The sequence below is a fragment of the Drosophila bipectinata genome, chromosome 2R (assembly GCF_030179905.1).
Source record: "Drosophila bipectinata strain 14024-0381.07 chromosome 2R, DbipHiC1v2, whole genome shotgun sequence".
Lineage (NCBI taxonomy): Eukaryota > Metazoa > Arthropoda > Insecta > Diptera > Drosophilidae > Drosophila > Drosophila bipectinata.
The window spans coordinates 23,161,537-23,181,662 of NC_091737.1; the positions used below are offsets into that span (position 1 = coordinate 23,161,537).

Sequence of the window (20,126 nt, forward strand, 5' to 3'; positions counted from 1 at the left end):
ACCCAGGCCACAATAGTCCATCCCTAATCATTTTCACGTTGTTTTTTCAGCGCGTGTTGTCTTTGTGCGAAAACTCTTAATTTGTTGATATAAGTACATTCGTGGACCAACAACATGTCGAAGCGTCGCATCGAAGTGGGTGAGACCTATGGCAGCAAGCTGAAAAAGTGAGTGTCACTATTCTAGCCGTTGGGACGCCAATAATAAGCCTTTCTCTTCCACCAAACAGAGGAAAGGAAGCGTCGGCTCCCTCGTCTTCTTCGGCAGGAGCATCAGCAGCAGCTACGTCTGCGGCCGGGACAGTGGCCCAGATCCTTGGCGGATTTGTGCCCAACAAGCAACCACCGACCATTAACCCGCTGACCAACAAGCCGTACTCAGTGCGGTACCAAAACCTGTACAAGAAGCGCATAACCCTGCCGGTGTTTGAGTATCAGGCAGACTTCATGCGGCTGCTTAGCCAGCACCAGTGCATCGTACTGGTAGGAGAGACGGGGTCCGGTAAGACCACACAGATCCCTCAGTGGTGCGTGGATTTTGCTGTCAGCAAGGGCAGGAAGGGCGTCTCCTGCACCCAGCCCCGTAGGGTGGCAGCCATGTCCGTAGCGCAGCGTGTCTCTGAGGAAATGGACGTCAACCTGGGGGAAGAGGTCGGCTATTCCATTCGATTTGAGGACTGCTCTTCAGCCAAAACCTTGCTGAAGTACATGACCGACGGTATGCTGCTCCGAGAGGCCATGTCCGATCCCATGCTAGAACAGTACCAGGTAATCCTGCTCGACGAGGCTCACGAACGTACTTTGGCCACCGACATCCTGATGGGCGTGCTTAAGGAGGTGATCCGCCAGCGCAATGACCTTAAATTAGTTGTCATGTCCGCCACCCTTGATGCTGGCAAGTTCCAGCAGTACTTTGACAATGCCCCGCTGATGAACGTGCCAGGACGCACGCATCCAGTAGAAATCTTCTACACCCCAGAGCCGGAGAGAGACTATCTGGAAGCTGCCATTCGTACTGTTATCCAGATCCACATGTGCGAGGAAATTGAAGGTACGAATACCTTTGTTCCGAAAAGGCTTTACTTAATAATTTTTCCATTTATAGGCGACATTCTCATGTTTCTTACGGGTCAGGAGGAAATTGAAGAAGCCTGCAAGCGCATTAAACGTGAAATCGACAATCTTGGATCGGAAATTGGAGAACTGAAATGCATTCCCCTTTACTCGACGCTACCACCCAATTTGCAGCAGCGCATCTTCGAGTCGGCCCCGCCTCCCAATGCCAACGGCGCCATCGGGCGTAAGGTGGTGGTGTCCACCAACATTGCTGAAACATCTCTGACCATCGACGGAGTAGTGTTTGTCATAGACCCGGGATTTGCTAAACAGAAGGTTTATAATCCCAGAATCCGTGTGGAGAGTCTTCTGGTCTCTCCCATCTCCAAGGCTTCGGCACAGCAGCGAGCGGGTCGTGCTGGTCGTACGCGTCCGGGAAAGTGCTTCCGTCTCTACACGGAGAATGCTTTTAAAAATGAGATGCAGGACAACACGTATCCCGAAATTCTTCGCTCCAACTTGGGTAAGTCTCATTGAAAGTATTTTATTATATTTGTGGCTTATACTTGACTTATTTTCGGATATTTAGGAACCGTTGTCCTTCAGCTAAAGAAACTGGGTATTGACGATCTGGTGCACTTTGATTTTATGGACCCCCCGGCACCGGAGACCCTCATGCGTGCCCTGGAGTTGCTCAACTACCTGGCTGCCTTAGACGATGACGGAAACCTGACAGATTTGGGTGCTGTAATGTCAGAGTTCCCCCTGGATCCCCAGTTGGCTAAGATGCTGATTGCCAGTTGTCAGCACAACTGTTCCAATGAAATCCTTTCTATTACCGCGATGTTGTCGGGTGAGATGATATAAAAAGCTATGATAAGAGCTTACCTTTAAGGTTAGGAAACAGTTTAGGTTTTAGAGGAAACCAATTGTTCCATCAGTTGCTTCTCTCTAAAAAAATCTTTCAAGAAAACTCGAACCCATTACATTTTTATTTGAAAATTAAATTGAAATTATCAGTTAGCTTAGAGGAATTTAAGTATAAGTTTAAGTGCAAAGGAAAAAGTTTGTTCAATTTATTTGTTCTTTGCATCCAACCCGAAACAAAAGTTGCACATGCGTTGAAGTATTCAGTCACGTAATCATTTATATGGAATGCTTTGTGGCTCCTCTTGCTTTATTAAATGAATGACATGTAATGAATTAAGTAATTCCAAACGCAATTGCAACTCACGAATGCAACCAATCTTTGAATCAAGCTCCTAGATTGCCTAGCTGACAAAGAGTGAGCACAATCTATTTGTTTATATAAGCCCCAATATGAAAATTGTTTTGAACTTGCGCTTAATCGAAAACAAACCAATTTAAACGTGCCAAAATAAAGTGCCACAATGCTTTGTCCGACCCAACGAGGCCAAAAAGGCAGCCGATGAGGCCAAGATGCGCTTTGCCCACATTGATGGTGATCATCTGACCTTGCTGAATGTCTACCATGCTTTCAAGCAGAGTAAGTAACAAGCTATTAGATATTAAAATCGTAACAAACTAAAAGATGTGCAATATTTCAGGCAACGAAGATGCCAATTGGTGCTACGAGAACTTCATTAACTTCCGTTCTCTGAAGAGTGCCGACAATGTCCGCCAGCAACTGGCTAGGATCATGGATCGTTTCAATCTGCGGCGCACCAGCACCGAGTTCACCTCGAAGGACTACTACGTAAACATACGAAAGGCCCTTGTCCAGGGCTTTTTCATGCAGGTGGCTCACCTGGAGCGCACCGGACATTATTTGACCATAAAAGACAACCAGAACGTACAGCTTCATCCGTCAACTTGCTTGGACCATAAGCCCGACTGGGTCATCTACAATGAGTTCGTCCTGACGACCAAAAACTATATTCGCACAGTGACGGACGTAAAGCGTGAGTAGTCATGAGTCATTTTAGACCTTTATATTTATTTATTTAATTTTTTGTTTACAGCTGAGTGGCTTCTGAGCCTGGCACCGCAATACTACGATTTAAACAACTTCCCCCAGTGCGAGGCCAAGCGCCAACTTGAGCTGCTGCAGCAACGAATGGAGACTAAACAGTACCAGAAGGGATTCTAATTTCACCGACCGCTGATTCAGCGCTTGGGGCGCCTAAGGGAGGGGATTGGGGGTTTGGAAGCTCCAGAGATACTTTTCGGTCACACATAAGGATAAAGATGAACTGTTTTGCTTTTTATTGTTTGCTAAATTTAATCCTAAGCACATAGACACGAGCATCTACTGAACTTTAATATCCACGAACCCCGTTTAGTTAGTAGTCAAAATAAAGAAAAGCATCTTTTTATAAAATAACTCCAGTCCTGCTGTCAGCCTTCAGCCGTTGGTTCTTTGAAACTGAATGAGGATGACCAGATAGGTTGCTATGGCCGACGCAAACTGGAGAAGGAATTGCGCTTTAAGAAGTCTATATGGTTTATATATCTTTCAATACTTTACCGACGTCAGGATCGTTCGGTTGACTCGACACAGACCACAGGCCGAAAAGTCAGCGTCCACTACCAATAGTTGCTGCCAGAACTTCTTCACAGCCTCCGCCAGAATGGGTTCATGCACCTTCCTCTCGATCTCGCACACAATCTGTATGGTCTTGCGCGACTCTCGGGCAGCCAAGTGACACGGCTCCACAACCATCAGCAGGCGCAAAAAGTGAAACACTATCCAGAGCATTTGAACCCACAAGTAGCCGTTGTCCCGCTTGCTGAGGAGCTCCAGAAAGAGGAAGTAGGCGGTGGCCACCAGATGCAGCAGGCAGGACACCAGGATAAAAAGCACGGCTATACCAAAGGAGCTGTTAGAAAACAAGATAGTGACAATCTCAACATAGAAGGATTCAGATAAACCTACTTGGAGAGCAGGTGGACGCACTTGCCCAACGACTCATGACTGTCGGCCATCGCCTTGATGAGCAGCCCCTTGTTCTTGGCTGGAAAAGGAACCAGTTTGAGTAACTCCACGTTGAGTATCAGACTGTGTGCGGCTGTTTTTTGTTCACCTGCGGATACACTGGGCAGGGACTCGCTATTCAGCTTGGTAAGGCTGGAGTGGAGGGTTGCGGGCATAGCTAAAGGATTCATGCTGATGGTCTTTACGGTGCTCACCTTGCGGGCTTTTCCCGCGTTAGAGTCCTTGGAATCTGCGAAAGGGACTTGGTTAAGATTGTTTTAAGGTGTTTCATGGACCCATTACCTCCAAGGAAACTGCTGGTGAGCATCAGGTTTAGGCGTCCAAAGCGCCTGCCCAGACCATAAGCCGTGTTTGCAAAATTAATTTGCAGAGCAGTTAGGATAAAGTAGAGACTATAGAAGGGTATATACCAATGCACATTGAGTTCTGAAAATCAGTTAAATAATTAAAGAAATATATATGTATAAGAATGTAACTAATTTTTGATAACAATTCAAATACCTGTATCCGAATGCGGTATATTCATCTCTTGGGCGATCCGCACCCAAGTTCCAACATCAAGTCCAATCAGCAAGGATATGGCTATCAGAGAGGCCAAAGCCATTCCCAGAGCCCTCCATCGGTCCCTCTTGAGGTTGTTGTAAGCATTCAAAGTATTGTCGATCTAAGGATTGGAGGTCTCATTAAAGAAAACTGAAAAGATAGTCAAGATTCACGTGGAATTTCACCTTGTTTAGGCGCTCGTTCAGCTCTAAGGTGTCCTTCAGACTGAAGAGTCCACAGTACACACCCGATAAAATAGCCATGACGACCACGGACACGTCCAAGGCTGTCACCACCTTCGATGTTGCCGACTTCATTCTAAAAGATGCACTTTTGATTTGTCGATTGGTTTTGTTGAAGTTGGTCAGAGCAATTAAAAGGTGAGGATAGACGGTGTACGGAAGGTATTAAAGGTGGTAACTTTACATCAATTATTTTGTACAGTGTAGGTTAAAAAGGTAATAAGTAATGTGAGGGTTATAATATAATTGTATTATATAAATTATATACAAGAAAGTACGCACTAACTAAAATACAAATACTCTCCGATTCTATCATTTCATCAGAAAAATTGAAAAAAAATCGATCCAAAATTAAGTATCAAGGTTTTGATGCAGATTTTTGGAGAATCTATCCACAAATCGTTTAAGGTATTCCGTTTATGGATCCGATGAAAATTGTCCAAGATATGGCTTTCGCAGTGGGGCCAAATTATCATACTCCTCGATTTCCCAAAATTTCAGAGGGGGTCCATCAGAAAAATTGAAAAAAAATCGATCCAAAATTAAGTATCAAGGTTTTGATGCAGATTTGTGGAGAATCTATCCACAAATCGTTTAAGGTATTCCGTTTATGGATCCGATGAAAATTGTCCAAGATATGGCTTTCGCAGTGGGGCCAAATTATCATACTCCTCGATTTCCCAAAATTTCAGAGGGGGTCGATCAGAAAAATTGAAAAAAAATCGATCGAAAAATAAGTTTCTAGGTTTTGATGCAGATTTGTGGAGAATCTATCTACAAATCGTTTAAGGTATTCCGTTTATGGATCCGATTAAAATTGTCCAAGATATGGCTTTCGCAGTGGGCCAAATTATCATACTCCTCGATTTCCCAAAATTTCAGAGGGGGTCGATCAGAAAAATTGAAAAAAAATCGATCGAAAAATAAGTTTCTAGGTTTTGATGCAGATTTGTGGAGAATCTATCTACAAATCGTTTAAGGTATTCCGTTTATGGATCCGATTAAAATTGTCCAAGATATGGCTTTCGCAGTGGGCCAAATTATCATACTCCTCGATTTCCCAAAATTTCAGAGGGGGTCGATCAGAAAAATTGAAAAAAAATCGATCGAAAAATAAGTTTCTAGGTTTTGATGCAGATTTGTGGAGAATCTATCTACAAATCGTTTAAGGTATTCCGTTTATGGATCCGATGACAATTGTCCAAGATATAGCTTTCGCTAGGGGTTGTACTCTACTTTCCCAAGTTATTAAAATTTCTTGGTATCTTTATATCTATTCTATACTCATCGAATGTTTTATCTGTCAAATATATTTATTTCATTGGGGCTATGTATATACATACTACATAATATGTGTATGAAATTGAGGCCTATAAGTACCCCCCAAACACAGTATATCATCTGCAGTCACAAAGGTGTTGTGACAACAAAGGTAGGAAATCAAACAAATAATTTTTTCGGATCAATATTGTGTTTAGGCAATGTATCGTGGGTGTCGTTAATTTAATTAGGTAAACTCGGATTTTTTGTATCCTAACGACTGTCAAATGAATCGGTTCATTTAAGGTTATTATATGTTATTATTTTGATAAAGAAAATAAAAGAATTTAAGAAAAAATACTTGGTGTACTTTATCGAAAACACAAAAATATTTGCACAATGGGGTGCGGAGTACTTACCGTACAGGAGTTTCGGAATTGGCATCAAATAGGAGGCCTCTATAGGTGAGGCAAACTGTTGAAGAGGTACTATTGGAAAACCAGGAAAAGCCCTCCATTCCATAGACTTACCCAAGGCCACCGTAAACATTGCAGAGTAGATGGTAAAAAGCCAACTACGCCGGATCTCCACTTGTCCCTTGGTGTTACGATGGGTAGCGTAAGGGGCAAGGGCCAGCATTTTGCTGATATAAAAGACTCCGATGCTGGGCTCCGATATTTCCATCTTGATTCCCGACCGAGAACTTTTGAGCAGTCCGACCTCCGGACGAGAACTGTTCGCGATCCGGCAAATACCTGAACTTAAATTGTAAAACGCCATATTCGACACCAAACAAATAATGCGCTCCCATATTTGACTATTATTAGTGGCTAGCCAACTCCACCAGCCCCATCCCTCCGAGTCCGTACTCACAGGACACGAGCAGCCCGCAGGCCCGTCTGGGCAAACACCCCCCCACCCACCGGGCGCGACCAGGTAACACATTTGCTTATCAAAAAGCGCGGCTGTCCACGATGTAAATAATAATTAGCGTGTGAAAATACCAACCCGGTAAAAGGACACAGGAGCCAATTATTTCGGACCCCAATTCGAGAAGTTGCAACAGCTGCGACAGGGGGTTCCCCAAAGCCCAAGTCCATACAGTTATTGTTGGTCTTTCGCATGTATATTTTAACGACTCTTCTCAGAAGCCTCCACTTTACAGCTTAGATGTAAGAGCGGGCAATTAAGGAACAGTGATGTGTACACATTTAGTAATAGTAGAAAGTGGTGGTGCTTTTCTAATTCGGGACACTGTGGGCGTTGAAGATCTCAATCCAATAGCCGTCTGGGTCCTTGATGAAAGCCAAGCCCTTCATACGGCCGTCATCGGGTTTCTTGATAAACTCAACGCCTAGCTCCTGGAAGCTGTGAGAGAAAAGTGTTGCCTCAATTTTAAGCAGATGAAGGATTTTGTGAGCTATACCGTTGGCAGGCGGCGTATACGTCCGGTACCATGAGTCCAATGTGTCCAAAACCCCGTGGATCGCTGTTTCCGGTGTGATAGCTTTGATCCGGATCGCTTTCAGTGCCCCAATTGCTAAAAAATTTATCAGAAAGGTTAAAGGCTTAAATACACAGAGGCCATTCCTTACTGGGTCAGTTCAATGGTGGCCTTGCGGCTCATGGCCCAGCTGCGTCGCTCTTTGGGATCCTTGGGTACATCAGCGGGGTTCTCGTATCTGTGGGATACATGAAGGGCAAATAAAACAATCAATAGGTAAGCTATCGCAGCACGTATGCAGATAAGCGCCCGGTATAACCTTACCCCATGAAGTACAGCGAGAACTTTGCCTCCGGGAAGTCCAGCTTCACCAAGAGTGTCATGCCAAGGACACCAGTGTAGAAGGGCAAGGACCGGCGTGGGTCCTTGATGCGGTACATAGTTTGTTGAAACAAAAAGTCCTGCAGCGTGTACGAGTCTCGAGTGTTATTGGCTTTTCCTCAAGGTCTTTTAGAACCAATTAGAACCTTACCTTGGTTGATGCCTCTGGCTTTTGGCACAGCTCATCGGCTTCGGCATTGCTGAGACCCGTAACGTCGCCCATTTCAAGGGTTTTTGCTATTTATGAAACACCTGTTGAAATAAGCTTAAATCCGGTGAGGTAAATTATGGTTTGTCCAGAAGTGTTGGATAAGAACGCGTATGTGCTTATAATGTGCTTTTCTGTGTTAAGAAACGTCATTTTTTTTTGGAATTATGCAATACTTTATAAACTGTTGCATGCAACATTTTAAATTTCTCTGTTCTATCACAAACTTATAAGTTTTCTTTGTAAATAAGGTTAGATATACAATTTTTTTAATTCACTTAATTAATTTATGCGCTATAACTAAGTTCAGAGTTCAGTGTTTCATTTATTCTTTTTTGAAATATATAATTTTAATTTTTTTAAATGAAGGTGTACCGATTCCGATTTCTGTACTGATTTACTTTTTAAATTTGACTTATCATAATAAATCATAATAAATCTTTTAAAGAATCTTTACTTAGTAAAATAATTGATTAAGCCATAAAAATTATCGTTAAATCTTGTGTTAAATCTTGTTTAAGATCCAAATATCTACTTCTACTTCTAGTCTACTTTCTAGAAACATTAATAAGTATTAATATTTAAATACTTCTTTTATAAAAATAAGTAGCCTACTCAATTATATTTTAAGTATCTTTTGTGAGCGTTATATAACTAAAAATAATTTAATTAGTCATATAAATGTTGCTTTTAAATTTTTAGTTTCTGTAGGCCCTTTTAAAAAACATAATACCAAAGAAACCCAATATTTTGAAACCCCAACCCAAACCCAATAAATTTACCCAACCCCTATAGTCTACTTCCCAGTCCAAAAAAATCGAAGCCCTAGCTGACTTAATCAGGGAATTAAAATTAAACTATAATATCTTACTAATAACAATAAAAAATGCATTGGTAAAATCTTTGAATGTAATTTTCGTGATTTATTTTTTGTAGGTTTGTTCCTTTACAAGTACTTCAACTGAAAAAATATTTGTGTTTTAATGTCAAGTAGTGTGCTTAATCCTAAATATTGACTTACTAATTAGTAATTACGCTATTTCGCTCTATATCATTGTGACTTTAGGCCTTTTTGGGAATTTTTCGGAAAGTTGCCTTATAACTATTTCCAAGTTCTTTGAATATGTATGGGCTTACGATTATTTGAACCATGTTGTGGTTTTTGATTAGAATTTGTTTTTTTTATGTTTAGTGCTGCTATGGATGTGTTTTCAAGTTATCAAGTCCAAAAGACCCCGTTTCTTTCACCACAAATAGATATCAATATACCTAGATATACTCTCGTGTTTGTATATTATACAAAAATTAATCGGTATTATCTCCATTTCGTTCTGACGGTTGCTCAGATATTGGTCGTTTTACTTGTGGATGGTACTTTATAAATACAATTTATTGTTGTCTCGGCAAATGATTCTCAAGATACAAATCATAGTCTTGATTAAACGAATCCTAAGTGGACGTCCGTGATAGTCAAAGAGGAAAACATTGGCCAACACCGTAGTATTTTGGCCTTGATTTAAGCCACTTTTAACAAATTCCTTGTGTATAGAAGGGGAAGGTTATCTTTTTTTTTTACAAAATAAAATGGTTTTCACCAGGTCGGTTTCTTTGTTTCACATTTATTTTTATTTTTTTTTCGTTGCTTTTAACTATTGCAAGCGTATAACAAAATCATAATAGCTATTAAAAAATAATTAAAGAATTTCAATTAAATTCAAATAAAACATGAGCTAGAAACATAAATGTCTTCATACCGCACAAATTTTTAACTAATAATTATAATAATATGGAGCTAAATAATGTCGTAGTAATATACATATACAAAACTAACAAATAAATCGAAGCTGAACATTAAATAATAGTCATTATATGTCCATAACAATACCAAATCAATTGAAAATGATAGAATTAAACCTGAATAGAAAAGCAAATAAGAGGGATGTCGATATGAACGTTACACTAAAGTTCCAGTTTCCCTTCTTTTTTTTAGTCCGAATAATCAAAGTAACTCAAGGCTTAAATTAAAGCACGGAATTAATGGCAATTATCCGTGATTTTTATGTTAACTTAACGATTATGTGTAAGAGTTGTTTCTGATAAATGGGTTTTCGCGTGCAATTTAGGAAAACCTTTGAAATAAATATGAATACATTGATAAATGGTTGCCAAAAGTTAATCTTTAGGTTGAGGGTTTGTATGATTCGTTTTCCATTTTGTATGTTGGGCCGGTTTTTCGAGTCCCATCTTACTCGAAGAGACTCGATAAACCGGCCCTTCATATGGGTCTTTAAAAGTAATTCATATATTTTTCGGTACATCATGATTACAACTAATAATTTATTTATAAAAATTTCACTAGCAAGTAAATTCACCACTCAATAATTACAACTTAGTTACACGCATATAAACAGAATATCAATAGATTTGTTTCTTGTCGTTGGTTCTGTCAAATAAAGGCAATTTAGATGATAACCAACATAGCTAATCGTCGTCCTCATCGGACGAATTTGAGGACAGTTGTAAATCATTTTGTAGCAAATCGTTCGGAAAGCCACCGTTGGACGCATAAATGCCAGACTGTTGTTTCTGCTGCTGCTGCTGTTGCTGTTGCTGGTGGGGATGGTGGCGCGACTGCTGCTGGTGATGATTGTTACCGTAGGATGGCGATATGGAGCCCAGTCCCAGATTGGGTAACTGGTTAAAGTGTTGCTGCTGCTGCTGTTGATGCATTTGGGCAGCTTTTTGTTGGTGTTGATGCTGCTGCTGTTGCTGGTTAGGGCGGTCATCCTCAGTGCTATCGTCGGAATCACTGCCGCTATCACTGTCGCTAGAGTCAGATTCGGAGCTGGAACTGGAGGCACTAAGAGCGCCACCAATTTGCTGCAAACAACCAAGAACCGGATTAGTACTTCATTCATAATATGATCCAATGTGGCTAAAGATATTCACCTGCTCCAGAGCTGCTGCAGCTTGGGCAACGGACTTTGAAGTCAACTCATGATCCCTGGACGAATCCAGGTCCATGGGCATGCTGTTGCCATGCTGTTGTCCGTAGGGGGAAGGTCGCTGCTGCTCGTGTGGCTGCTGTTGTGCGTAGTTGTTGCCACCGTTGTAGTTGCGGCCAAAGTTCGGCTGTTGCTGAGCCATCGGCGGACTGGAGCGCTGTTGGCGCTTGGCATGTCCGTGATGGGGTGCCTGCCGCTGCTTACCCATGTGCGAAGACGAGGAAGCAGATCCGTAATCAGACTGGCCCACAGCCGAGCCGGTTGAGGAGCCTGAAGTATTCGCCTGGGAGCCATTATGGAGGGCCGCTCTCAGCCCGAAATCGTCGTCATCGGTTATCATGGGAATGCTGGGCAGCGTTTGTTGAGCATTGTTGGCATCCCAACTGAAAGGGAAATACGCAATAAGTTTGGTTTCCCAAATGGGAATAGGATTTTAGACATACGCTGGCGCGGATTGTGGACTTCGATGGATAACCGCTGGTCTCGAAGGAGAACTTTGCTGCATCGGCGAATTTCGAGGCTTGAAATCAACTGCAATGAAAAAAATAAACAGAAGTTGTATTATTTTCCCCCTTTCGGGTTATGGTTTACTTACTTATATTATTGCGGCGACTGCCCGTTGAAACCTTCGTCTTTGACGTGACTCGCATGGTGCTGTTCTCAAGCTTGGGTGCCGAGCCAGGCCCATGCCCGGAAGCTGCGTTCGTTGAGGGTCCAGAGCCGTTGCTGACCTGTTGGCCCTGCATGATGGCCACATTCTGAGGAGGCAGATGGTTTGTTTTGCTCGATATCTCACTCCTGGAAATCCAATTACATTAGAAAAGATTTATATAAATTATGAGAAGCAGGCATTACCTCGTTTTCTTGACTTGAATATTGTGATTCAACTTCTCGATTGTGATAGCACCCGTCTCCTTGTCATAGATCATCAAGCACTCCTTAGCATGCTCCCTCTGATTACCCTTATAAACTGTATGAGGCACACCGGAACTTTCTGTAAAATAAATACAGGGTATTAAGAGTAACGAAACAATTATCTATGGCACTAAGAGATTATAAATATTTACTTTTAGGCCGTTTAGTTTCTTAATAAAATATTTTACTCAGTTCTGATTCACAATGCAGTTGTTATTCATGTTATCTAGTAAGTTTCTTCTGAATAACTATTGTCTAAAATATTTAAATTATCATAAAAATATTTAGTTATAATATTCCTTCATGTAACTGATGTATGTCCGATTATATCTTTTTTTTGGGACGTGGCCGAGTCTATTTTGGAATTAAAATCGGACATATTGAATAGGACCGGTCACAGAATGAAGAATGCCAGCGCCAAACTCATGACGTATGTGAATCTTCTTGAAATAGCTACGGGATTCTTGGTTCCAAACAAAACTCTTCCTGATCTATCATCATTGTTGAACCCATAACTTAATTATAAAGAAATAAATATTCAATCTCACTTTAAAGTTTCAAAGACAATGGAATTTCTTTAAGATCTCCTTTAAATCCTATTAGTTCTGGTTGTACTATTAAAAATAAAAGCTTTATGGTTAAATATTTAATGGCTGTTGGTGAAACATTAGCATTTTAAACTAATTTTAATTTCATACCAATGGCAGCTATAAAAGCAGCTTCTTGGGAACAATAAATCTAATCTAAGAAACATAAACTAAAATGCACCCGGCTGCTCTAATTCTAGGTGAGTCTGTCTTAAAAAAGTTAAAGATATATTTCTTAAAATTATGACATTTTCAGTCCTGCTTGTGGCCCATTCAGCAGCGTATCCAGCTCCCACAACTGCTCCCAAGGAGACCAAAAATTGGTACGATATTCTTAAGGACGCACTTTCAGGATACTTCCACGAAAAGTACACAAACACACGGGTGTGGGCGGAAGGAGTCGCAGATGCCATGACCAAGTTCCTCCAACAACGAGACGTCGGGCAAGATTTGAGAAATGCAGAGACCACCTTAGTTAAGAACCTGAAGGAAGTAAGCCGGAATGCTGCCAAAATGGTTGGCTTGGGAAGGACGGCGGCAGAGAATAAGGCGGATACTATGGTGCAGGACGTTCTGAAGGACATGAAACTGTGAGGTGATCGACCTTGGCATCTGGATAATAAAGTTTAATAGTCGATTAAGCCGTGAAATGTCGATTCGTCATGAATTGGACATAGCTGGTGTGAAATAAAAGCTATTAGTAGTGCGGTAGCAGCAAGCATGACGTTTTGTGCAACTTTTGTCTACGGTAAGTAGATTCTCTCTCCGGATCAAGTCCAGTCCGATCTTTACCTCCCACTCCCCCGAAAGGCATGTTCCTGCCCTTGGCCCTGGGATACCTGGGGAAAGACGCCATAAGGCTAAAGGACAGGATCTACCGGGAAATTGCCGATTACTCTCTCAAAGGAACGGCCGATCCAGTAGTCAGTGCCCAGCTGGTGGAGGCCAAGAGAAGGGTCAAACAGGCCGAGAAGAGCTCTTCCAAGCAGACCATGGCAGATCTGCAAAAGCTTCTCTTGAAAATATGCGATACAACTTCTAGAAACCGTGAGAGACCATCAGTTCTATCAGAAATACCCACCCGTCCACCGGATACTTGTGGAGCGCCTGGAACGCCAGGAGGACCTGGTGGCCCTGGAGGCCCAAACGGACCGGGAGGACCTGGCGGGCCTTATGGACCTGGGGGGCCCGGCGGCCCTGGAGGTCCCGGTGGACCTGGAATGCCAGGTGGTCCAGGGGGTCCAGGAGGCCCAGGTGGACCAGGAGGACCTGGAGGACCCGGTGGCCCTGGAGGACCATGCTCACCAGGATGTGTAATAACTCCCAGAAAGACAATCAAAATAAGGAAGTGGTGTAAAAAAAGGAACAGCAAGAAATGCAGAATTAATGCAGAATTAAAAATGTACTCTGCGGCCAAACAAAGGCTTCCTGTGGGACCCCCAGGTGGACCAGGTGGTGCAGGCGGTTCTGGAGGTAAGGGCGGCACAGGAGGTCTAGGTGGCGCAGGCGGTGCAGGTGGTTCAGGATCTCTTCGACTGAAAAGATCAGTGGATTCAGAGCCTGAAAAGACCTTCTTCCAAGAAATGCCTCTATTCAGGAGTAAATCCAACAAAAATTGCATAATAGCTGATATATTGAATTCCTTCAACGTGAAGGAGAAGAACCAGGTCAACAAAAATATAAATGTTAATAAAATAAATGTAGGTTTAAAGGTAAAATCCAAAAAAAATTGATAGACCCAAAGAATAAATATTAAATTGTATTATATATAACCCAAAGTCCCTTATAGTCTTTAATATAATTCTTTAACTCTATAATCTAACTAGATATAATAGAATCTATAATCTACATGGGAAGTTTCGACTGCACCCGTTCGCTTACGATTGCAAAGTTACCGCACCACTTCCATACCATACCCACACTTGACCAAATGCCGCTATTACTGTCGTCGCCACCGCTGAACTCTTCGACTGCTCGGCGCTAGCAATCAACGAAGCGTTACACAAGCCAAGTCGGCCCCAATGAAGTCCACCAACAACAACAACAGACCCAAGTCTGGCCACAAAGAGCATGGCAAAATAATGCGAGTATATGGAAAAACTTGAACGCTTGGCTGCATTTGGCTGCCTGACCTGATGTAATTTAGTTTCTCTCCTCAAGAGCTGGCCGGGAACACCCTTCACCGCCCCATTCCAGTCTTTTGTTTAAACTTTAAACCATCTGATGCACAGGGTAGGCAACTAATTTCTGGCTATAAAGAGTGCCGAGGAGTGGATTTATGTTAATAAACTATACCATCATGGAATTATGTCATCTAAGCTCTCCAAATATGATATATATCTGCTTGAAGCAACATTACTGACAGAGTTCTTGTCTCCCAAGTGCTTGGGGTATTCCATTGGAGACTCACCTGAATTTGGCACGATAACAGTAACTTGATTGTTGGAGCCAACGTCGACAGATGCCATCCGGCTGGTATCCACACTCGCTGGCTTAAAGTCATCTGGCAAGAGCATCATTTTTTGCATTAATATCGTGGAATGGAGGTGAATTAAGGTGCAAAACTTACATTTGATTGTGTGAAATGCTGTCGACGTGTTCTTCGGGTTGAAGGTGGCCCCCAGCTTCAGCTCCCGCACCTCCTCCCCGATGTTGAGGCGCTCGGCCAGTGTGTTCTTCTGTTTGGTCATTATCATCGTTGTGTTGTTGTTCTGCGACGAAGACGACGATAGATGATGGGACTGATAAGGCAGGATGGTGGCGGTCTGAGGGTGGTTATAGTTGTTGTTGTTTGTATTGTAATTGGCACTGGTGTAGTTAGACTTTTGATAATTGTTGTGGTTGTTGTTAATGTTGTTGTTGTTGCTACTATATTGATATGACTTCTCGGCCGCGTCTGTGGCTGCAGCTGCTGCCGCCGCCAGCGCCGACGTCGCAGCAAAGTTACGCTCCTCGGCACCGCCACCGCGTTGATAATTGGAGACGCTTTGGGTTCCAAAACTGGGATCTCCGCTTCCGATATTCCCACTGCTGCTCGCTGAGGAGGTACTTTTGCTGGACTTTCGGTAACTGCTGCCGTAGTGTTGACTCGCAGCCGCCTTGGCCTTGAGACGCTGCAGCTTGGTGCCCGTGGATTTAGGAATTTTTGCGGCCGTATGCTGTTCGAGGTGCTGTCCAGTTCGAACGATGCAACGACTTTTCCACACGGACGCGAAAAAAGTGTTGCACGCCGAAAACTAAGAGAACACCCTCTCGAACGGTGAAAATAAAAATAAAGGGGTGGAGACAGGAGCGAGGAAACAGACGCTGGCCAACGGTTCGGTGCGGGTTCGGTTTAACCTCTGGAAACTTTCCTATTCCTCAGGGCGGCTGGTGAGTCTGCGATGCTACATTTGTCATTTGGTGACGTCGTCGTGGCTGGAGTATATTATCTTCTGATTCTGATTTGGGCAAGGCGTATAGCCTTTTCTCTTCTCATTCCACTGGTGCTGGGGAGTGGGGCCGAGACACTGTTCTGCAAAGAATGCATAATTTTATAAAATGTACATATTTTTTTTTTTCAGCCAGACATTTCTCCATATGTTTGCGACACGAACACACACACATACACACGTGCAGCAATGCAGCACTTGCACCTGCTGCTTTGGGCCCTCTAGTGACACACATTCGAATAGCTCCACTCCGATTCAAATGCGGTTTGCTATTATTCACCGAACCGATCCGATATGGGGTATATTTTTAGCAAGAACCCACCCACACGCATACAATGGCCCACGCGTGACGGTGGCCAGGAGACTTCTTTGCCTAATTCGAGCTGCCACAGAGGAAGGGTGGCGAGGTTGGGGCTTCAGCTGCAGCTGGAGCTGGAGGTGCGTGAAATTGTGCCAGCTTCTGCATTTGCACAGCAAATTGGCATTAATTTCCAGCAAAACCTACCTACACGCACACCGTCACACGTAATACGTAAGCAAATTAAAAAGTGAGCGGCTGCAAACGTCGTGTGGTAAGGGGCGGGTCGGGGACAGGGGCGGGCACAGCTGAAAACAAGTTTCAATAGCCGAAAAAAAAAAAAACAGCAACGCAAAGGTGAAATTTCCGAAAATCGAATTGAAACGTAGACGAAAAATATCTGCCTATAGGTGAGCGTTGCGCGTGTGTGTGTTCGGGCGCACCAGTGGTCGTGCTCTACGCTTTCCACAGAAGCTATCTCAGCCGCTTTTCGGATCACACCAACCAGTGCAGTTCAAATAAAGCACACACAGTTCAATAAAGCCTGGCTCCCGCACAATATTGGCTTACATTATTTACACGAAGCAGTAACACGTCCAAATTTACAACCAGTGTGACCATTGGCCGTTGGAGCCGAATAGTTGGGGCGGAAAGTGGAGGGAGAGAGAACCATCGATAACAGCGTAAATATCATCGATGTTTTTAACCATAGTAACTAAAACATTGATTTAAAAAGGAAACTTTTATCCAATTATAATCATTTTGTTTATAGATTTATTTTTTATCTAGTCTTCCATATAAAAAGAAAGTCCCCTAGATCAATGTGCTTCCACCTCTAGCAAAAAAACAGTGCTGGAAAGTTCTCGAGGATTATGAAGTAGGCCATCTCTAGCGGCGACTTTTTCCAGGTAATCTCTGTTCCTAAACAGGGAGGTAGCCAGGTAAATAGGCAGATCTCAAAATTCAATAGAACGAAAAACAATCCAACAGGTACATGGAATCCCCCATTGTATCTGCGCCTACAGAATTCGCATTTCCGCTAAAATCCTGAACGTGGTTGCGCAGATACGCATGTATACATATGTTTGTATGTTTTTGTTGTATACACACAAGTGTAGGTTGTGAGAGATACTTTGTGGCTCGGAAATCATTATCAGTTTGAAGAACTCTAGAACCCCCAGTCGATCGCCAATGACCGACCTGTTTGGATCGACAGCTCAGTGTGCTTTCTGTTGTTTCCGGGGGCTGTGACTGTCAGAAAGCAACTGCTAGCTTTTTCCTTTCCTTTCACTTTGTTCGTTCGGCGTTCTGATCTAAATTCCGAATTTATACATTTTCTGCAGTGCGGTCTTCGGTCTGTGTGATTAGTTAGCCACCATGTGTCAGCCGCTGGGCCAGATGCAATGCGAGATCAAGAACATGGCGCTCTCGGGCGACCCGGAGCTGGACAATCAAATACGCAGGTGGATACGCTGGGACAAGTGTCCTAGCACCGCCTGCCAAATCATGGATGCAGTTCGTGCCAGCGACTGGGATACGTAAGTCTAAAACATCTAGGGTGGACCATCTTCTAATCTCAATTCTTATCCCTGAGCAGGCTGCGCAAGAGACTGTGCAACCGCATAACGTTTGGCACGGCGGGATTACGGGCCTGTATGCGAGCTGGCTTTGATTCAATGAACGAGCTGGTGGTAGTTCAGTAAGTGTTTCTCTTTCTCCTTGGGAGTGCCCTTGAAACGTAACGTATGTGTCTCCCATTTCCAGAACGGCCCAGGGTCTGTGTAAATATTTAAAGGAGCAGTACCCGAATCCGGAGGATTGGACCAATCGTGGCATTGTCTTCGGGTACGATGGACGCTACAACAGCCACCGGTTTGCTGAATTATCCGCCATCGTATTCCTGAGCAACGAATTCAAGGTGTGGCTCTTTAAGCGCGTTGTGGCCACACCCATGGTTCCGTACGCCATATTGCGATTGCAGTGCTTGGCTGGCGTAATGGTGACTGCCTCTCACAACCCCAAGGAGGACAACGGCTACAAGGTTTACTGGTCCAATGGAGCACAGATAATACCACCTCATGATGCAGGAATTCAGGATGCCATTATGGAGAATCTAGAACCCATGAGCGGGGCGTGGGATGACTCTGCGATGTGCTCCAACACTCAATTGAATGACCCCTATGACATTGTGGTGCCGCCCTACTTCGACCATCTCAAGAAGAAGTTCCCGTGCAACCTGCTGGAGATTAATGGGCGGTGTCCCATCACATTTACCTATACGGCAATGCATGGAGTGGGCTATGATTTTGTGAAGACGGCGTTCAAGCGGACCAACTTCCCGCCGTTCATCTCGGTTTGCGAGCAACAGGAACCGGACCCAGAGTTCCCCACCACGCCCATGCCCAATCCCGAGGAGGGCAAGACTTCGCTGGACTTGGCGATAAAGACCGCAAAGCAGAGCAACAGCGAAGTTATTCTGGCCAACGATCCGGATGCAGACCGCTTGGCGGTGGCTGTACGGCGCGAGGACGGTAGCTACAGGTTGTTTAGCGGCAATGAGGTGGGCGCCTTGCTCGGCTGGTGGAGTCTGGAGTTCTACAAAATGACCGTCCCCGATTGCGATGTTTCCAACTGTGTGATGATATCCAGCACGGTCAGCTCGAAGATCCTCAAAGCCATGGCCGAGCGCGAAGGCTTCACCTTCTTCGACACCCTGACCGGCTTCAAGTGGATGGGCAACAAGGCCATCGAGCAGGAGCAGGCTGGCAAGACTGTATTGTTCGCCTTCGAGGAGGCCATCGGGTTTATGGTTGGCACTGCCGTCCTGGACAAGGACGGCGTCAGCGCTGCCACCCATGTCGCCACCATGGCTTGCTACTTGCGCTGCACCCAGTGCATGACGTTGGAGGAGAAGCTGCGGGACATATACGAGACATACGGCTACCACACATCCATCTGTTCGTATGTCATCTGCCGGTGTCCGCCGCTCATTGAGAAGATTTTCGAGCGGCTTCGGAACTGGGACGATGGCCAGGCGGACACCTATCCGACGAGCATCATGAACGGCGAGTACGAGATCGAGAGCATCCGCGATCTCCACACCGGCTACGACAGCAGCACACCCGACAAGAAGGCCACTCTGCCGACCAGCAGCAGCTCACAGATGATCACGTTCACGTTCAAAAACGGAGCTGTGATCACCCTGCGGACCAGCGGCACCGAACCGAAGATGAAGTACTACGCCGAGATGTGCGGCAAACCGGAGGAGAAGAATTGGAACAAGCTGAGCAGCACACTGAAGATCATGGTCGAGGCCACTGTCGAGGAGTTCTACGAGCCAACCAAGAACGGTCTGCAGCGAAAGAAGGATTAGGCCGACGGCTGCCCAGCTAGCGGAAGCTCTGACGATCTTTTAGCGATTAGACCTGGCTAAAATGATATTATTTGGATACGGATAGCACTCATGCACAAGCCAAAAAGCAACAGCGGGCCATGCTGTTAACTAGTAGCTACTTATTGATAACCAACTGTTACGTTTTCTATTTACACTAGGGGCATATTTATAAAAGTATGTAAATAAACGCAACACCGACACCAGGCACTAGAAACCACATTCGTATTGTGCTCCGCACCCAAAACAAAAATAGGCTGAGGAACCACGTTTTCGGTTCTATTGTTATCTTTTGAAATGCGAGGTGGGGCTGGCAAGTCAGACCACACTCGAATTAATTGCCCTTGTTATGGTTATCTCGGGGAACTGGAGTGTCAGCGATTGGATGAATCCGAATCCCTCCATTTCGC

At 44.0% G+C, this 20,126-nt stretch overlaps 6 protein-coding genes across 16 annotated transcripts; 3 read left to right on the plus strand and 3 right to left on the minus strand.

The window, feature by feature from the left end:
• The first annotated feature begins 1 nt into the window (after window position 1).
• On the plus strand, window positions 2–3,399 carry Dhx15 (DEAH-box helicase 15). Of its 2 annotated transcripts, XM_017238419.3 has the most exons (7): window positions 4–167; window positions 230–1,050; window positions 1,105–1,578; window positions 1,645–1,908; window positions 2,440–2,562; window positions 2,624–2,977; window positions 3,038–3,399. In XM_017238419.3, exons 1-7 carry the CDS (start codon window positions 115–117, stop codon window positions 3,163–3,165), a joined length of 2,217 nt encoding a protein of 738 aa, XP_017093908.1. In that variant the 5' UTR covers window positions 4–114; the 3' UTR covers window positions 3,166–3,399. The 2 variants fall into 2 exon arrangements, with proteins under 2 accessions (XP_070134227.1, XP_017093908.1); XM_070278126.1 differs by lacking the exons at window positions 2,440–2,562; window positions 2,624–2,977; window positions 3,038–3,399 and adding an exon at window positions 2,315–2,420 and having other exon boundaries at window positions 2–167.
• Window positions 3,349–6,740, minus strand: Gr43a (Gustatory receptor 43a). Of its 4 annotated transcripts, XM_017238423.3 has the most exons (9): window positions 6,587–6,740; window positions 6,476–6,530; window positions 4,740–4,872; window positions 4,513–4,675; window positions 4,294–4,437; window positions 4,100–4,240; window positions 3,952–4,030; window positions 3,544–3,895; window positions 3,349–3,483 (listed from the first exon to the last, which is right to left on the minus strand). In XM_017238423.3, the coding sequence occupies exons 1-9, from the start codon at window positions 6,738–6,740 to the stop codon at window positions 3,421–3,423; spliced, it is 1,284 nt and encodes a 427-aa protein (XP_017093912.2). In that variant the 3' UTR covers window positions 3,349–3,420. The 4 variants fall into 4 exon arrangements, with proteins under 4 accessions (XP_017093912.2, XP_017093910.2, XP_017093911.2 ...); XM_017238421.3 differs by having other exon boundaries at window positions 3,952–4,240; XM_017238422.3 differs by having other exon boundaries at window positions 3,952–4,240; window positions 4,740–4,884.
• Window positions 6,741–7,160: 420 nt separating this feature from the next.
• On the minus strand, window positions 7,161–8,205 carry Glo1 (Glyoxalase 1). The gene is made up of 5 exons (XM_017237929.3): window positions 8,033–8,205; window positions 7,825–7,961; window positions 7,652–7,738; window positions 7,483–7,596; window positions 7,161–7,424 (listed from the first exon to the last, which is right to left on the minus strand). Exons 1-5 carry the CDS (start codon window positions 8,102–8,104, stop codon window positions 7,298–7,300), a joined length of 537 nt encoding a protein of 178 aa, XP_017093418.2. The 5' UTR covers window positions 8,105–8,205; the 3' UTR covers window positions 7,161–7,297.
• Window positions 8,206–9,692: 1,487 nt separating this feature from the next.
• On the minus strand, window positions 9,693–17,030 carry Eaf (ELL-associated factor). 4 transcript variants are annotated; one of them, XM_017238220.3, is made up of 8 exons: window positions 16,896–17,030; window positions 15,166–16,105; window positions 15,007–15,099; window positions 11,950–12,088; window positions 11,690–11,892; window positions 11,538–11,625; window positions 11,039–11,477; window positions 9,693–10,969 (listed from the first exon to the last, which is right to left on the minus strand). In XM_017238220.3, exons 2-8 carry the CDS (start codon window positions 15,290–15,292, stop codon window positions 10,571–10,573), a joined length of 1,488 nt encoding a protein of 495 aa, XP_017093709.2. In that variant the 5' UTR covers window positions 15,293–16,105; window positions 16,896–17,030; the 3' UTR covers window positions 9,693–10,570. The 4 variants fall into 4 exon arrangements, with proteins under 4 accessions (XP_017093709.2, XP_070134997.1, XP_070134998.1 ...); XM_070278896.1 differs by having other exon boundaries at window positions 15,166–16,110; window positions 16,896–16,964; XM_070278897.1 differs by having other exon boundaries at window positions 15,166–16,110; window positions 16,831–16,924.
• LOC108123171 (uncharacterized) lies at window positions 12,641–14,368 on the plus strand. 2 transcript variants are annotated; one of them, XM_070278899.1, is made up of 3 exons: window positions 12,641–12,796; window positions 12,853–13,344; window positions 13,407–14,368. In XM_070278899.1, the coding sequence occupies exons 2-3, from the start codon at window positions 13,317–13,319 to the stop codon at window positions 14,327–14,329; spliced, it is 951 nt and encodes a 316-aa protein (XP_070135000.1). In that variant the 5' UTR covers window positions 12,641–12,796; window positions 12,853–13,316; the 3' UTR covers window positions 14,330–14,368. The 2 variants fall into 2 exon arrangements, with proteins under 2 accessions (XP_070135000.1, XP_017093713.2); XM_017238224.3 differs by lacking the exon at window positions 13,407–14,368 and having other exon boundaries at window positions 12,642–12,796; window positions 12,853–13,317.
• A 111-nt stretch (window positions 17,031–17,141) lies between the features above and the next one.
• Pgm2a (phosphoglucomutase 2) lies at window positions 17,142–19,938 on the plus strand. Of its 3 annotated transcripts, none has more exons than XM_017238216.3 (4): window positions 17,142–17,233; window positions 17,669–17,863; window positions 17,923–18,024; window positions 18,090–19,938. In XM_017238216.3, exons 2-4 carry the CDS (start codon window positions 17,703–17,705, stop codon window positions 19,696–19,698), a joined length of 1,872 nt encoding a protein of 623 aa, XP_017093705.1. In that variant the 5' UTR covers window positions 17,142–17,233; window positions 17,669–17,702; the 3' UTR covers window positions 19,699–19,938. The 3 variants fall into 3 exon arrangements, with proteins under 3 accessions (XP_017093705.1, XP_017093703.1, XP_017093704.1); XM_017238214.3 differs by having other exon boundaries at window positions 17,185–17,266; XM_017238215.3 differs by lacking the exon at window positions 17,142–17,233 and adding an exon at window positions 17,300–17,315.
• The last annotated feature ends 188 nt before the right edge of the window (window positions 19,939–20,126 follow it).

Coding starts and splice junctions, on each gene's coding strand:
- Dhx15 (XM_017238419.3), top strand. CDS start 115: ATGTCGAAGCGTCGCATCGAAGTGGGTGAGACCTATGGCAGCAAGCTG. Junction 168..229: donor TATGGCAGCAAGCTGAAAAA/GTGAGTGTCACT, acceptor TCCACCAAACAG/AGGAAAGGAAGCGTCGGCTC. Junction 2,978..3,037: donor CACAGTGACGGACGTAAAGC/GTGAGTAGTCAT, acceptor TTTTGTTTACAG/CTGAGTGGCTTCTGAGCCTG.
- Gr43a (XM_017238422.3), bottom strand. CDS start 6,740: ATGGAAATATCGGAGCCCAGCATCGGAGTCTTTTATATCAGCAAAATG. Junction 6,531..6,586: donor AATGTTTACGGTGGCCTTGG/GTAAGTCTATGG, acceptor CCTCTTCAACAG/TTTGCCTCACCTATAGAGGC. Junction 4,241..4,293: donor CACCAGCAGTTTCCTTGGAG/GTAATGGGTCCA, acceptor TCCCTTTCGCAG/ATTCCAAGGACTCTAACGCG.
- Glo1 (XM_017237929.3), bottom strand. CDS start 8,104: ATGGGCGACGTTACGGGTCTCAGCAATGCCGAAGCCGATGAGCTGTGC. Junction 7,962..8,032: donor AGCCAGAGGCATCAACCAAG/GTAAGGTTCTAA, acceptor TACACGCTGCAG/GACTTTTTGTTTCAACAAAC. Junction 7,425..7,482: donor GTATACGCCGCCTGCCAACG/GTATAGCTCACA, acceptor TTTCTCTCACAG/CTTCCAGGAGCTAGGCGTTG.
- LOC108123171 (XM_070278899.1), top strand. CDS start 13,317: ATGACGTTTTGTGCAACTTTTGTCTACG. Junction 13,345..13,406: donor TTGTGCAACTTTTGTCTACG/GTAAGTAGATTC, acceptor CTCCCCCGAAAG/GCATGTTCCTGCCCTTGGCC.
- Eaf (XM_017238220.3), bottom strand. CDS start 15,292: ATGATAATGACCAAACAGAAGAACACACTGGCCGAGCGCCTCAACATC. Junction 11,893..11,949: donor ATTCAAGTCAAGAAAACGAG/GTAATGCCTGCT, acceptor TTGGATTTCCAG/GAGTGAGATATCGAGCAAAA. Junction 11,478..11,537: donor AGTCCACAATCCGCGCCAGC/GTATGTCTAAAA, acceptor TTTCCCTTTCAG/TTGGGATGCCAACAATGCTC.
- Pgm2a (XM_017238216.3), top strand. CDS start 17,703: ATGTGTCAGCCGCTGGGCCAGATGCAATGCGAGATCAAGAACATGGCG. Junction 17,864..17,922: donor CGTGCCAGCGACTGGGATAC/GTAAGTCTAAAA, acceptor ATCCCTGAGCAG/GCTGCGCAAGAGACTGTGCA. Junction 18,025..18,089: donor AACGAGCTGGTGGTAGTTCA/GTAAGTGTTTCT, acceptor TCCCATTTCCAG/AACGGCCCAGGGTCTGTGTA.